Source organism: Cydia strobilella, chromosome 5 (genome assembly GCF_947568885.1).
Source record: "Cydia strobilella chromosome 5, ilCydStro3.1, whole genome shotgun sequence".
NCBI classification, from domain to species: Eukaryota; Metazoa; Arthropoda; class Insecta; order Lepidoptera; family Tortricidae; genus Cydia; species Cydia strobilella.
The window spans coordinates 7,210,756-7,227,254 of NC_086045.1; the positions used below are offsets into that span (position 1 = coordinate 7,210,756).

The 16,499-nt window shown below is 36.3% G+C and overlaps 1 protein-coding gene and 1 long non-coding RNA gene across 3 annotated transcripts; one reads left to right on the top strand and one right to left on the bottom strand.

The window, feature by feature from the left end:
* Window positions 1-169: 169 nt before the first annotated feature.
* On the top strand, window positions 170-15,565 carry LOC134741362 (putative neutral sphingomyelinase). Of its 2 annotated transcripts, none has more exons than XM_063674116.1 (6): window positions 170-327; window positions 471-644; window positions 1,363-1,546; window positions 3,819-3,973; window positions 12,752-12,944; window positions 13,135-15,565. In XM_063674116.1, exons 1-6 carry the CDS (start codon window positions 287-289, stop codon window positions 13,576-13,578), a joined length of 1,191 nt encoding a protein of 396 aa, XP_063530186.1. In that variant the 5' UTR covers window positions 170-286; the 3' UTR covers window positions 13,579-15,565. The 2 variants fall into 2 exon arrangements, with proteins under 2 accessions (XP_063530186.1, XP_063530187.1); XM_063674117.1 differs by having other exon boundaries at window positions 264-384.
* Window positions 11,361-11,674, bottom strand: LOC134741363 (uncharacterized). Its single transcript, XR_010127878.1, has 2 exons — window positions 11,562-11,674; window positions 11,361-11,489 (listed from the first exon to the last, which is right to left on the bottom strand). It is a non-coding gene; the product is annotated as an uncharacterized LOC134741363 (long non-coding RNA).
* Window positions 15,566-16,499: the final 934 nt, after the last annotated feature.

Consider the following 16,499-nt stretch of genomic DNA (forward strand, 5'->3'; position numbering starts at 1 on the left):
CTTTATTTTTTTTGACAATGTTCTGACATTTTAATTTAATAGGTTATCATCAAAGAGCATATAATCACTACGTTCTATATCATCAATCATATTCATATCATATCATATTTATGATATTAATAAAAATAATTTAATCGTGTGACAAAACATTACTTATTTTCTCGATATTAATTATAAGAAGTAGCACACTTAAAGCTACCTATTTTAAAGTATATTACGGTGATAAAGAAACTAAGATAGTACTAAAAACTTAAGTAAGACAAAGACAGCTGTTTTTTTCCTTGCCATGTCGGGCTTTTCTTTAAATATTTTTACGCTCAATTGTTGGTAAGATCCAAGTAAACTAAATATTTTTAGTAAAATAAAAAGTTACAAAGAAATTAGGTAAATCATTAGCAACGGGCGCTAGATAAGTTATAATGTTTATAAAGCGTACTTAATTTGTCTATACGAATCTTTTATTTTTCTAGGGGTATACCTATTGTCTCTAAAAACAGAAAAGAACGTATGAAAGCAATCTCTTCATATCTACAAGAAAGTTGTCATACAGTGGTGTGCCTACAGGAGATTTGGAGTGAGGATGATTATCTGTTTATTAAAGAAAAACTGAAACGCAACCTGCCCTACTCTCATTACTTCTACAGGTATTTGTTACTTTGTTTTCTAATGCACAAACAATATTTATATTGTCAATAATAATGTTGTGCACATGCCAAATTATACTTACATTGATGCTTAAATAGTAGCAACCATCCCTAAAGTGTGTTAAAACTAACTAGAAGCTAATATTGTTATGAAAAATCTGCTTACTAGCTTTATCAAAATTATTAAAAGGGCAGTTTTCATAAGCAACACTCAGATGGAATGCTCTTCCTGGCTGCGGGTGCGGTACATAGATTACAGATGTTTCAAATAAGAATTGGACTGCCAGGGCAAATTGTCCTTATACATACAGAAACTTAAATAGGTGTGTCTGGCTAACAGTGACAACATACATGCAGGGTCATACCTAAAGACCTATAGCTCTCTCTTGTCTATTTCCTAGGATAAAAAGTGTAATATGTGTCTAATCCTAAATGTATGCTATCTGTGCACCAAACTGCTCCTTAATCTAACATGAGATGGTACATCAGAATAACCCCGTAAGGGTGCAGCAACTTACAACACCCACTTCTTAACAACTACAACTTTACTTATAAACTTTTATAATATAAATCAACTTTCCAATATCTTAAATAGCAACATGCAAAAGTGCTTCTGGCATGACTAATCTTATCTGCCTTTTCAGCTGTCTTATCATATACCTCCAAACAAGATTTCTGTAACTGAAACATATTAATGGCTTTTTAAATCATTTTCCAGTGGAGTCCTTGGATCAGGTCTCTGTGTTTTCTCAAAGTGGCTTATCCAGGACGTTTTTTTCCACCAATGGCCATTGAATGGCTACATCCATAAGATCCACCATGGGGATTGGTTTGGAGGCAAGGGTGTCGGTTTGTGTCGGATCCGAGTAAAAGATAGGCTGGTTAACATTTACTGTACCCATGTAAGTATTTCAATTAACTAGTCTGATACTTCACTATTTCTTTAAACATGTCTCAAATGTCTCAATTTGACCCTTTGGTATTTGTTAGCCTCTGGAATAGACATTATTTTAAAATGATATCTGCCTAAAACAGCTTTTTGCTTTTACAATTTAAACTTGTAAACGCGAAAATGCTAATAACTTTCACTAGACTTATATTGACCGGGATATAGACCGTGATTACCTTTTGTATTATTTGTGAGCTCCCGATATTTCGACGCAGTTACATGCATCATGTTCACGGGTGACTGAAGATAGCAGGTGGGTGTCAAAGTTGTGTAGACAGTGCTCGGTCTACCCTCATTCTTGCGCGTTGGCTGCGTTCACTTTCAACGTTACTATCGGTTGCATTCACACTTGCTGGTCCGGTCGCGTTCACACTCGTTGGTCTGTCCAAACACACGACACTCACGGTGTCACTACGCGTGTTTGATTCGGACAATAAAGTCTAGTGAAACTAACCATGAATCATTCAAAACGCTAATAACTTTGTATTTATACCTCTCACGTCAAATTATGTTTCCAATTATGACAGTTCCTTCTTAATTTAATTTAAATCATTGTTGAAGAAATATGTTTTTACCATATTTTTTACTGAAATATTAGATTTGTGAATAAATTAATCAAAAAAAATGTACAAATATTTTACATCACAGATCACAGCTACTCCATATAAAAACCAGACGTGCAATCGGACTCGCCCACCGAGGGTTCCGTACTTTTTAGTATTTGTTGTTATAGCTGCAACAGAAATATATCATAATCATCATCATCTGTGTAAGAATGTCCTATAAAAATAATTTATTTATCTGTGAAAATTTCAACTCTTTATCTATCACGGTTCATGAGATACAGCCTGGTGACAGACACACAGATGGACGGACAGCGGAGTAGTAGGTAGTAATCTTAGTAATAGGATCCCGTTTTTACCCTTTGGGTACGGAACCCTAAAAATGAACTGTCATAGGAGTTCATTCGGCGCGAGAGGTATAATCTGTTATGAATATAGATTCACATACTTCGATTTCTATAAATGATAAGCTGTGTATACTATGAATTTTCTCAAATGATTTTCAGGCCTAAGAACCTAATCCGTTAAACAAAAGCCTTTGTTTCATTTATGGAGAGGCGCCTTTACGCGTGCCGAGCGCGTGTCGAAGCAACCAAAAAAAAGCAAAATAAAAAGCAACTATCGTGATAGTATTAAGGTTCAGAATGTAACAGCTCATTTTTAAGAACGTGTTTGGGTAATGAAGAACGTTATACGACATACATTTGAACCATATCAATAGGACGTTATACAAGGGTGCAAAGTTGTATTTTACCCGCGAGTGTGGAATTGAAACACGAGCAAGCGAAAGGATTCTATAGGTGAACCACGAGCGAAGCGAGTGGTTCTAAAATAGAATCCTGAGCGTAGCAAGTGTTTCAACACACGAGAAGTAAAATACATTTGCGCCCGTGTGTAACACAAAACTTTTCACCTCACTATAGCGAGGAAAGTGCAACATCCTCACGTTAGATCATCTTCATCACTGGAATCACTCATTTCTTTATGATATTATAACAGAAAACTCTGGAAGTTGTGTATTTTTACGCGAGTCGGTGAGAAAAAGTTTTAAGTAAAAAAATTGTTGACAATGTTGACATTTCTGATGTATGATATGTCAACGATGCGTTTTGAAATTGCATCGACTCAACTTGTGCGTTCAGAATTATATTTAACATCATTATAAAAAAACAAACGTTTCTTATGGAATTTTAAGGTTTATGACTTAAAATCATGAAATAAAGCTAAATTTGGTATTTTTTATTAGATTCTCAAACCATTTATTTAATGATAATTAATATCGAACGAACCATTATCATGAGCGTTTTACGTTTTGTTATCTGTCAAGCTACTTAAACACGCTTCATCCAAGGTCAAATTACTTTCCCCACTAGTGGATAAAACGCGTTTTTCCCCGCTTGTATTGAAGGATAAACGACAACTTTCCGAGCTAGTGAGGGGAAAATTTTCTTTTTAAACGAGTTTGTTTCCGTTCAGTCAATAGCGGTAGCATTGGTAACCGCTGAACAAAAGAAACAAAGGCTTTTGTTTAACCTGAGTGTTTAACAGATTAGGGTGTGAGGCGTAAAAGTCATTTGAGAAAATTCATACTATAACCGTGACAGCTATCTTTAAAATAATTACCCCAAAATCAAAACCGTTTAATATTCCATTTATTTCCAGTTACATGCTCAGTACCATGAGGATGATATTTACTTAGCACATAGGACTCTGCAAGCGCATTCCACTGCAGAGATTGTAAGTCTGACTAAATCCACAGCCGATGTATCCATCCTTGCTGGAGACCTCAACACAGGCCCTGGCGATTTGTCCTACAGGTATAATTAAATAAGCATTAACTGGTGGCAATATCCCTGGTGAAGTGTAGAGTCTAGAAAATAAAGACGACTTATTTGCGTATGAAAACTGCCACCCTACTCCTATTTATAATATCAAAGCGTAAAATTTAAATTTTGTATTGAGCACGGATTTAGATTTTAATAAACCGGATGGAGTACACGGGCCAAAAAGTGTGTCCACATGAGAAGTCAAAGTGGGCGGTTGCATCTCTTTCTAATTAGGGTGACCATAAGTCATATGTATGTGGGATATTAGGATAAGTTGGAATGTATAGTTTGGCGAAGATCTTTTTTCATTCACGCATAGGAAGTCAGAGAGAATGGATATAGTTTTTTTCTCCTCTGTAAAACGCTTCACAAAACCTTACTTAATTTAGTCGTTATAAAAGCTGTTACTGATGAGAGACAGACTGACAGACGGACAGCGGAGTCTTAGTGATAGGGTCCCGTTTTTATCCTTTGGGTACGGAACCCTAAAAATTGTCACGTTTTTTTTATTTGTAGTCTGCCTCTTTCGCACTCATGTTATGTTCATATACGTAATGACTTCTCTTTTGCACACTTCAGCTATTCTTTAAGCGTCATCGTAGTTAATTGCACCATTTTTTTTTTTATTTGCCGCCTTTGTGTACTGCCGGAAATGTGTGTTCAACCTATATAGAATATTATGTATAAATTGTCTGTAATATTTACAGATTTTGGATTTAAATTTTGGCAATTATATAGCTCTCATTACGTGCACAAATAAATCATTTATCTATCTATCTATCTATCAACCAAATAATTAAACATGCCGAAATAAAGATATACTTATTTAGGTAAACTTATTTTTACATTAAGTAAGTACGTAGGTAATAAGAACTCTGTAAGGCCGATTCACATCGTACCGACATCATAGTCACCCTAATGAGTTTGACAATGTTTTCTTGTATTTTTATCGTAAACTTTAATAGTTGAGGCTTACCTGTGAAAAGATACACCTCAATCAACAAAACTTTCACTTCTGCAACCTTTCACACAACATATTTTACCCATTTTATACTTTATTTCGCAAATAAATCTTGAGCGCCGCCATTCATGTATTTTGAAATTTTCTTTATCAAGTTGGGGATACCAATTAATATTCAAAGTTACTACAATGTCTACCATATTAAAATTAATGTATTTTTTGTTGTGCACATGCTTGGTTAAATCAGTTAATAATATTGACATTATAACTATTTACAAATTACGTAAAAGATATCAGAACCGCACTCTGAATATAGCACTTAAATAATATAAGAAGGTATTTAATTTTAGTAGTTATTGATATAAATACTACCAAAATGGTATTTTTTTAACATTGGCAACATGTGCGAGTGGGACACCGCGACCCACTTTTGCTATCTCATGTGGACCGTTTTCTCTAGTCTGGTAGGAACACCTTTCTGGCTCGGTGATAAGGTTCAATTTAGTATGGCAAAAAAAGTGACAGCTCGCTCCTGTTTAGGGTATAACTTCATGGTATTGAGCCCTTAGAAAAGGTTTTTTAATAATGTTAAAACTAGATGGCGCCATGTAAGAATACCTTAAATGGTTTTATTAAGTATTCTTTAATTTAGTGCTAGCGGTACGCGAAAAAACGCCAATTTGACCCTTAGAACAAAAAAACCGGCCAAGTGCGAGTCGGGCTCTCGCACGACGGGTTCCGTACCATTACGCAAAACACGGTAAAAAAATCACGTTTGTTGTATAGGAGCCCCACTTAAATATTTATATAGCGGCAACAGAAATACATCATCTGTGAAAATTTCAACTGTCTAGCTATCACGTTTCGTGAGATACAGCCTGGTGCCAGACAGACAGACAGCGGAGTCTTAGTAATAGGCTCCCGTTTTTACCCCTACGGAACCCTAGGGTACGGAACCCTAAAAAGTTGTCTTCTTTTTTTTGTATGGAAAAAATAATTGTTCAGAAAACTGGTGGTATTAAATGAAAGGACTTTTTGAGCCGATTCTAAAAATATATCACATCATTACATTTCAGTCACTTTTTAGGGTTCCGTACCTACCTCAAAAGGAAAAACCGGCTAAGTGCGAGTCGGACTCGCGCACCGAGGGTTCCGTACATTACATAATTTTAACAATGTATTTTTTATGTGAAACGTGAGTGAAAGGTAAATTGCGGTTTACGATTAATGACGTATTAAAAAAAACTACTTACTAGATCTCGTTCAAACCAATTTTCGGTGGAAGTTTGCATGGTAATGTATATCATATATTTTTTTTAGTTTTTACACGACTGCCCAAAGAAAAGAGTGTAATGTTTTCAGCGTTCATGTTTGTATGTATATATGTATGTGAGTTTCTTTATTCAACCATAACTTCTAAATGCCTTAAGAGCGCTATTACATTTCGGCGTTGAGCGAGTTTAGGTATTTTACGCGCTGCGGCGGGCTGTGCGAGCTCAGTGTGCCGGTCCCTTCTACCACGTTTCCCTCTCGCTCGCACTACAATGATGGATTAAACAATCTTGATCCTTCGTGAAGAATATTGAAAACAATTATAACGACACTAACTTAAAATCCTAATTATTGTTATTTGGTACGAAAATACTAAATCCAGTGCAAATGTACTTACTTTTGTATTATAAAAGAATTATTTTATACTAGAAAGAAATTAAGGGGCCCACTGACTATCAGTCCGCCGGACGATATAGGCCGGTCAGTTAGAACAAAAATTTGACAGTTCCGAACAACTGACAGGCCGATATCGTCCGGCGGACTGATAGTCAGTGGGCCCCTTTATACTCGCTTGTTTACATGTTTCGTCATTACATTTGGTACAGGTACAGGGTAACCGTACAGCTTGGGACAATGTCACTTGGTGCTAAATTATATCCCAAAAAGATAATTTTCACTGAAAATGACAAAAACTGTCAATCTGTCAAATTTGACTGATATGTCAAACAACACTAAACTATGTCACTTAGTACCAAACTTCAACAAAACATGTTAATTTTCACTAAAAATGACAAAAACTGTAAAACTGTCAATTCTGACAGTTTTGACAGATGTGTCAAACTAACCAATTGCATTACGCACCAATTGCATTAAAGTTAATTCGAATTAAATTTTTGAGACGTTAATGGCCATTGAAGTTAATGTTTTGTTTAGTGTTGTTTGACATATCAGTCAAATTTGACAGATTGACAGTTTTTGTCATTTTCAGTGAAAATTATCTTTTTGGGATAGAATCTAGCACCCACTGACATTGTTAAATGTAGATTTATACTATCTGTCAAAATTGACAGTTGGTGACCTTTTGACAGTTTTGGATCCCAAATCGAAACGGCTTGTCCGATTTTGATAGGACCTTCAACATTAGTCATGGGATGGAAAATGTAGTTTGACACATCTGTCAAAACTGTCAAAATTGACAGTTTGACAGTTTTTGTCTTTTTTTGTAAAAATTAACATGGTTTGTTTGCTAAATTATATCCCAAAAAGATTTTTTTTACTGAAAATGACAAAAACTGTCAATCTGTCAAACTTGACTGATATGTCAAACAACACTAAACTATGTCACTTAGTACCAAACTTTGACAAAACGATAATTTTCACAAAAAATTACAAAAACTGCCATACTGTCAATTTTGACAGTTTGGACAGATGTGTCAAACTGCATTTTCCATCCCATGACTAATGTTGAAGGTCCTATCAAAATCGGACAATCCGTTTCGATTTGGGATCCAAAACTGTCAAAATGTCACAAACTGTCAATTTTGACAGATAGTATAAATCTACACTTAACAATGTCACTGGGTGCTAAATTCTATCCCAAAAAGATAATTTTCACTGAAAATGACAAAAACTGTCAATTTGTCAAATTTGACTGATATGCCAAACAACAGTAAACTATGTCACTTAGTACCAAACTTTAACAAAACATGTTAATTTTCACTAAAAATTACAAAACCTGTCAATTTTTACAGGTTGACTGGTAGAGAATGCCTTAAGAAGGCATTAAGTCCGCCTTTTGTACCTTCATGTGTTGTGCAATAAAGCTTAAATAAATAAATAAAATGTCGATTTTGACAGATTGTATAAATCTACACTTGACAATGTCACTTGGTGCTAAATTATATCCCAAAAAGATAATTTTCACTGAAAATGACAAAAACTGTCAATCTGTCAAATTTGACTGATATGTCAAACAACACTAAACTAGGTCACTTAGTACCAAACTTTAACAAAACATGTTAATCTTCACTAAAAATGACAAAAACTGTCAAACTGTCAATTTTGACAGTTTTGACTGATAGTATAAATCTACACTTAACAATGTTACTTGGTGCTAAATTCTATCCCAAAAAGATAATTTTCACTGAAAATGACAAAAACGGTCAATCTGTCAAATTTGACTGATATGTCAACCAAACCTTAGTTCCACTAGGTACTGCCAGGGTTCAGCATCAGCTCTATCATGGGTACTGCTCTCCTAAGTGCTCATCAAGACGAGTCGGATGACTAAAACAGCGTATGCCTATGTTGCACCAAACCTTAGAACCACTAGGTACTGCCAGGGTTCAGCATCAGCTCTATCATGGGTACTGCTCTCCTAAGTGCTCATCAAGACGAGTCGGATGACTAAAACAGCGTGTGCCTATGTTGCACCAATCCTAAGTTCCACTAGGTACTGCCAGGGTTCAACATCAGCTCTATCATGAGTACTGCTCTCCCTAGTTGCTCATCAAGACGAGTCGAATGACCAAAACAGTGTGCGCCTATGTTGCACCAAACCTAAGTTCCACTAGGTACTGCCAGGGATCATAAGGAGGATGAGTAATACATAATTAAAAACTTATACAAGTTCAGTCTTAGTTATATCGGAGCATCGTTTATAATGGCGTAAGCGCCATCGACAATAAGGTCCCTTTTTATAGGAAATACCACATTTTATTCTGTTTTTAGTATTTGTTGTTATAGCGGCAACAGAAATACATCATCTGTGAAAATTTCAACTGTCTAGCTTTCACGGTTCATGAGATACAGCCTGGTGACAGACGGACAGACAGACAGACAGACAGCGGAGTCCTAGTAATAGGGTCCCGTTTTTACCCTTTGGGCACGGAACCCTAAAAACAGATATTTAAGTGGGGCTCCCATACAACAAACGTGATTTATTTACCGTTTTGTGCGTAATAGTACGGAACCCTTTGTGCGCGAGTCCAACTCGCACTTGGCTGTTTTTTTTTTAATTTACTACCTATAAAATGTCAGGTCATTTCAAATATTTTTAATGTTGTTCGGAAGTTTGTTATGTTACTATACTATAAAAACAAATACAGTACTCGGATCAAAGTTTCTCAGTCGCAATTTACACGCACACAGTATAGCGTTTTACACGGCGCCTGCCGCACACAACGATAAAAAACCTCGTTGTCGCCGTCGAAAACGTGCGGAGCCGACCGACACAGGTCCGACCTCTTCAAGCTCTGCCGCGGTACTGAGATCGCCAGCGCGCGTCATCGGCGATATAGAGTAGTTTTCAAAAAATTGCCAAAAAATTTTAGTAGAATTTGATAAACACAAATGTATACCAACAGTATAAGCAAACGTTGTAGATTGCTCGTGTATAAAAATGACTTCGATACTAAGTAGATTTTCGTAGGAATTTACACTTGTTTCGAAGAGAAAATTCAATTCGTTTAACATTGATTTTCTCTTTCTTAAAAGCATGTAGGAAGAATATCATTCGATATTCCTAAAGTACAGGATATTAGTAATACAAAATATCCAGCTTTAGCAGAGTAAACTTCTCAAAATTTACAAATAAGAGCTCACAATTCAGTGCTTCACGCGGTTTTTCGTAAACGACCATCAGAAAAACAATCATTACTAATTTAATTAGTCCTTTTTCTAAAATGTACAACGATATTCCTAAGGATAAGAAGACGCTCTTACTGGAACAAGTACTCTTTATTTCTAATAATGAGCGTAAAATCTTAAATGTTGTCGGGAATATCGTCAATTTTACATTATTTCGACTTTTCTTGTAAGAACGCTCTTAACCGATTTAGATGTGTGATATATCATTATTAGAATCCTTACGTCATCCCGGGTGACATAGGCTATGTGACGTCATAATAAAATCAATATGGCGGACGTAATACATAATAATGCGCGACAGTTGAAAAAAAAATCTTGCAAACTTATCGAGATGCAAAATGAAGTTTTGAAAGACGATTCAAAATATATATGCAACATATGCGTTTGATTCTTACTTTGGTAGAATAAGGATTTACAAAATATGCTAAGAAAAATAAATCCTTCTATCTTATTTAGTGACGTCTCAAATAAAATAATTTTACTGCTAATCAGAAAAATATATACAAAAAAAATAATATGGTATAGTGTAAATTTGAAACTAAAGACAAACATTTTAAAATCGCGCTATTGAAATATTTAAAATCTAAAATTTATGTGAACTTCGATTTAAGCGATGATATTCGTATTGCTTATGTACCTACTTGCCTACTAATTTAACCCAGTTGTAAAGGAAAAAAAAACAGGTTTTGTTTGAACTCGTGCATAGGTACCTACTAACTCCATTTCTTATTAGCTTTAGTACCTACTAAACGAATTTTCATGATTGTGAAAAGTGTTTAAGTCACATTAGAAAGCTCGCGACATAAAGTCGACTGTATGTATTAATCTAAGGACTAAATAAAAGAAGGCCCAAAGCGTCTGAGAGAGGAGCGCCTTTAATAATTTGGTGTTCAGACACAGAACGATAGTAGGTATAAATGTCTAAATTCAAAGGCCGAAGTCTGAATTCCGCGTAGGGCCGCAGGCCTGGAGTGCGCGTTTTCCGCAACTTCCCCCTAGTATCTTAATTGCAAAGGCCGAAGAGCAAGGTGTAGTGGTCAAACACAACAATAGTAAAAGTGCCGAAGGCCGAGTGCGTCCGACAAGTACCGTCAAGTGCTACGCACATAGCCGAAGGCCCAAAGAGTCCGATAAAGACGCGCCTTTCTCTAGTATTCAGACATAGAACAACACTTGTACTAACAAGTATCTATGCGAAGGCCGCAGGCCCGAAGCGTTCGAGTTCGAGAGTAGCGCGCTTTTCCTTAACCTTCTGAATGGGAAAATGCACTACATCAAGGTCCCCCGACCCGACTGCAATCGATATAAAATACACAGGTACAGTCACGTCATAAATGTGCATAAATCTTTGTATTTAGTGTAAATGACCGTAAGTGTACATTTATATTCCAATTTAAATTCATAAAGTTATGTAACTATAACTAAAATCAAAATTATTTTTAGCTTTTCAGTTCGCTTAAAATTCAGCAGTCGTGTTTTTAATTAATTAATTTTATATCATTCTCTTATTTTAAAAGTTACAGGGGGTGGGGGGGACACATTTTACCACTTTGGAAGTGTCTCTCGTGCAAACTATTCAGTTTAGAAAAAAATGATATTAGAAACCTCAATATCATTTTTGAAGAGCTATCCATAGATACCCCACACGTATGGGTTTAATGTAAAAAAATTTTTGAGTTTCAGTTCCTAGTATGGTACCCCCAAAATTTATTGTTTTTTTTTTCTATTTTTGTGTGAAAATCTTAATGCGGTTCACAGAATACATCTACTTATCAAGTTTCAACAGCATAGTTCTTATAGTTTCAGAGAAAAGTGGCTGTGACATATGGACGGACAGACAGACAGACATGACGAATCTATCCGTTTAAGTTCCGTTTTTTCCTATTTGGCTACGGAACCCTAAAAACGGAACCTGGAAGGATAAATCAGACAGACGCACAAGTGATCCTATAAGGATCACACGTGCGTCTGTCTGATTGTCTGTCCGTCTGTCACAGCCTATTTTCTCCTAAACTACTGGACCAATTAAGTTGAAATTTGGGACACATATGTAAGTTTCACAAACTTACTGTCACAGACATGTAACGTAAACAAATGGGTTTTAAACATGGGGGCCACTTTTGGGGGGTAAATGAGTAAATTAAAAACAAAACCCGTACAAAAAAAATTGACGTCGTAGCTCCTCTCCATTTTTTTTGTTCGACGGGTCAAATTGATTCAAATGGCCTTAAGATCAATCGTACCGATTTTCATACTTTTAACACCATTTGCAGCATTTTACTGAATTTCATGGTCCCACGGCAATAATAAATTTGTGTAAGAATGTCCCTCCTATAATATTTATTTATTTATTTATTCAGGGTGTACCACCAGCACTAATTGTACTTTCACTACGGTCGGTTGTCGATTTAGAAGTCATAAATAGCAGTAGATGACAGATTTTATATGTATAAAGCTAAAATGATAAATAGTTATTTGTGCAACAAAAGAGGAAAGTTGGTTTTTCTCGTGAGTGTTGATTTTGAGTCCCGAGTAAGCGAAAGAGTCTATAATTGAATCAAAGGCGAAGCGAGTGATTCTAAGTTTGCTTTCGTGTCGCACATATAATTTTTCACCTCAGTAGTGAGAACATATTAAAGGTTAAAATGTATTTCGAATTTGTAATAGACCCCGAAGTATGAAATGGCAGTTTATGGCCTTTACTAAATTAAAAAGCTACTTTGTTTCACTCCCTGGAGTGAAGAAAGACGCACTTTCGTCACTCCAGGGAGTGACGAAAGTAGGCTTGTTCGAACTGCTGAGGTGAAAAATATATAGTAAAAAGGCACGCGAGGAACACGGTGCTTTTCACTGGTTTTTGCCGGTAAAATTAAATATTTTTGTTTTAGATTAATAACAGAACTTCCATCACTCATAGACCCGTACGACTTGGAGTGTGAGAATACCAACCCTGCTGTTAGGAAAGCCACCGGCACCAACGACAACGCCAACAACAGCTACTCTGATAAGAGGCAAGTGAAGCTGTGCCCTGAGGGGAAGAGGCTTGATCATATACTGTACCATGTCAACTCTCAGTGGGCGGTAAGTTTATTCGGATCATTTAATGTATGGGAGAACGGGATTGGTTCAAATAACATGAAGTCAATATAAAAAAAAACTTTGTTAGGCCTGCGAAGGACTTTTTTCTCAATTGACGCCATCAAGTTGATGGGAAAAGATGACTAGGCCAACTTATTTTCTAGGTACATCTAAATCGAATTTTTATTTTTAGGCCGAGGTCATTAACTTTGGCAACCCACTCGAAGATAGGGTGCCTGGGGAGCAATTTTCGTACTCGGACCACAACGCAGTTGCCCTTGAACTGCATATGCGGCCGACAGAAGGCTCGTACAAAGACCACAAGGTCTATAATAAGGACGGGTCGCTGGATGACACGATTGCAGCCGCCTACAAAGTCTGCGATGAGGCTTACACCAACTTGTCCAAAACAAGAAAGCTGTATTTGTTAGCTGGAGGTCTGATCTTCATGTTCCTACTAGGCTCATTTGGTCACTGGACGGACTACGTATTATACAACGTACTTAAGATAATTATCACTGGACTAAGCTTCTATTATCTGATAATGGGAACTTTGTGGAACAGAATTGAGACGAACAGCTTGAAAGCGGGACTGAGCGCTCTTGACAATTTTGGCAAAACCAGGAGGCAGTTGTAAAGGGGCGACGGAGAGTCCAACCTGTGATAGTATTTGTTGATTTTGTTAATGAAAATTACCTACATGTGATGATGTAACAATAAGGTCCACTTTGTTGTTGTCAACAAGATACTAGACACATAAAATGTTCAATTAGACAAAACACTTGTTGACAATCTACAAAAAGTTAAATAAGTTTATAAGGGGCCGTAGTCGATTTTGGAGCAAAAATTTAAAATTGATAGATTTAGTCGTTGAAATTATACACGTTTTGTTACGTAATATCTAAATAACAAGTATTAGTTCGTCTTCTCATCTTGCCTTTTAATAATCACTGGTCACTGGTAATAAATGAAGAGAAGGGGCAGTTTTTAAAAATTCATCAAAAATTTATGGTGGTAAATTATACAAATTGATGTATAAGAATAGTTTCAGCAAATGTTGTAGATTGTTTAAGTATCAAAATTATGTGGAAATTAAGTCGATTTTCAGAGAAATTGTCACTTGTTATGAAGTAATTTCTGGAGAAAATTGATTTCTTCTAACTTTCATTTACACTACTTCAAAGTCATAATAATAAAAATGTAGTCCGATAAACGTCAAGTACAGGATATGTGTAATACAAAATTACCATGTTTAGCCGTCCAAACTTTACGAAATTTACAAATAAGAGCGACAAAATCAGTGCTTTACGCACGTTTACCTAAACGTCCATCAGAAAAGCCAACATTACTAATTTAGTGAGTCTGTTTTCAAAAAATGTATCTGATAAAAGGTAAGATAAGAAGACGTGCTAATAGAAACCAGTACTTGTTATTTCAATTAGGTAACAAGAGGTGTACAATTTCACCGACTAAATCTATCAATTTTTCATTTTTGCGACTAAAATCGACACCGGCCTCTTAAGTTCAGTATTAGGTAGATAGTCTTTAGTTTTCAGCTGACCCTTACGGCTAACTAATTGTCTATTACACCGCACGTGCTACTTACCTGCATAAAAAAGGTTCAGTCACTTTAACCGGTTATTGAATTAAAACTCCTATTTCAATTGCAATAAGATTCAAAATGAACATATGGAAAAATAATTTGCGATTTCTCGTGTGCTCTACGGTTACTAAGTGCCGGCGACTTGAACGCGACAGAACCAGTCTAAAATGTGTCATCGAGATACGTAACAAAGGCGCGTAATCGGAGAATTCGGAGAGCGCACTTACACAGGTTTTTTGAGCGTTAGACTAGCCCGCGCTCAAGTGCCAATTAGAATTATACGCAGTGGCGTAGCTAGGCGTGGGCGAAGTGAGCCGTCGCCCACGGCCTCGCGCCCCAAGGGGGGCCTCGAGTGAGGCCCCTTCGGGCACAGTGAAAGTAAAGGGCCTCTCAGATGCGATTTCGCCCACGGCTAGATTAGTTCACGCTACGCCACTGGTTATACGACAATGACCAACCCTTTTTTTGCAGGTAGTAGCAATTCATACTATACGTACCAGATGGATGATGGAGAAAATTGTTGATCCCAACAATAATGATTAAATATGCCGAATATCTAACATAGAGCAGATCTGATGATGCAGTTGGAAGGTCGGTCAACTTAGGATTGGGCTTCTTAGAAAGGTTTCGAGGGGGAATAATAATTAAGCGAGGTTTAGACTAGCAAGAGTAGCAAGAACTGGCATGCAGTTTTCATTATATGGCGGTATCTAATCAAACTTTTCAATGCAGTTTACATTACAGTCGGAAATGTAACGTAAATTGCATGCATGTCCTTACTAGTCTACGCCTCGCTTTAGATGTGCGGATGATGGACAGGCACTACAGACAGCTATGTTCATCTTGTTTTACGTAAGACAGTATTTACAACTTTCTAATTTATTTGTGGTCTTTAATGATGTAAGATTATAATAGTTATTATTTTAATTTCATCCATTTTATGTCACTATCCATATTAATTTAAATACGTAGACAATATAAAATGTATGCTATAACATTCCAATATTTTTAATTGAAACTAATATTTTAATAAATATTACGAGATATATTTATAAATTAACAAATTGTTTGTCTTTCCCGTACACGGAAAAATGGTATTCCGGACATTTGAGGCGCAGCCAACACGCAGATGCCCTTTCGAGCGGATGCTGCTCTTGCCCGTGTCTAGGGACGCACGCAGAGGCAGCACCCGCCAATCTAAAATGTACTAGGCTACTAAATAAAAGCAATGAACTAAATACTGGGCTATGGGCCTGCCTAATAAAAGGTATCCAATTCTATTTCCGTCCGGCAGACGGTAATTCACCCAAGATGGGCCCCACAAAAAGCGACATGGAAGGGTAGTATATAGAGGTGTCACTGGACTTTAATGGCTCCTCTACACGATGGCCCAGCGCTGGGCCAGTGAGATGGCCATGCGATGGTTGAAACGCAACTACATGATGGCGACATTCAATTGTGATCTATTCGTTTTCCAAGATGGACGTGGAAGCATATTTAGCCGCTGCAGCAATTTATGTATAGGTTTGCCACGTATCAACATTTTCTTAATGTGCACAATAATAATCATAGAACTAAGTACCTAAGTCAATTTAAATTTGCGCAAAAACTTCAATGTTATTAAAACTTCAAAGCTTTAAAACACCCTACTGAAAAATCATAACTTGTCTCTTCCTTAATGTGCCGCTGTGTATATATTATTTACAAAGTTATTAGCCAAAATTAAAATCTTTCAATATAGCCGAACGCTCCACCTAAAAATTTCTAACTTTTTACGTAAGTATATTATTTAACATGCTTACAATGACATATTAAAAAAGAAAAAACTAATGTTATAAAAACCTATTTTTGTCACACCGCTGGTCTATAGGTGGACATAAGGATAGGACAATTCGCTTACCATGGTGACTAAAGTTTCACTTGAGTGAAAATCAAACTCATGCAAATTGGATAAA

What these genes read in the sequence shown, in the direction of transcription:
- LOC134741362 (XM_063674116.1), top strand. Translation starts at nt 287, where the DNA reads ATGTCGGGCTTTTCTTTAAATATTTTTACGCTCAATTGTTG. An exon ending in TACTCTCATTACTTCTACAG is followed by an intron (nt 645 to 1,362) that starts GTATTTGTTACT and finishes ATCATTTTCCAG; the next exon opens with TGGAGTCCTTGGATCAGGTC. An exon ending in TTAACATTTACTGTACCCAT is followed by an intron (nt 1,547 to 3,818) that starts GTAAGTATTTCA and finishes ATTTATTTCCAG; the next exon opens with TTACATGCTCAGTACCATGA.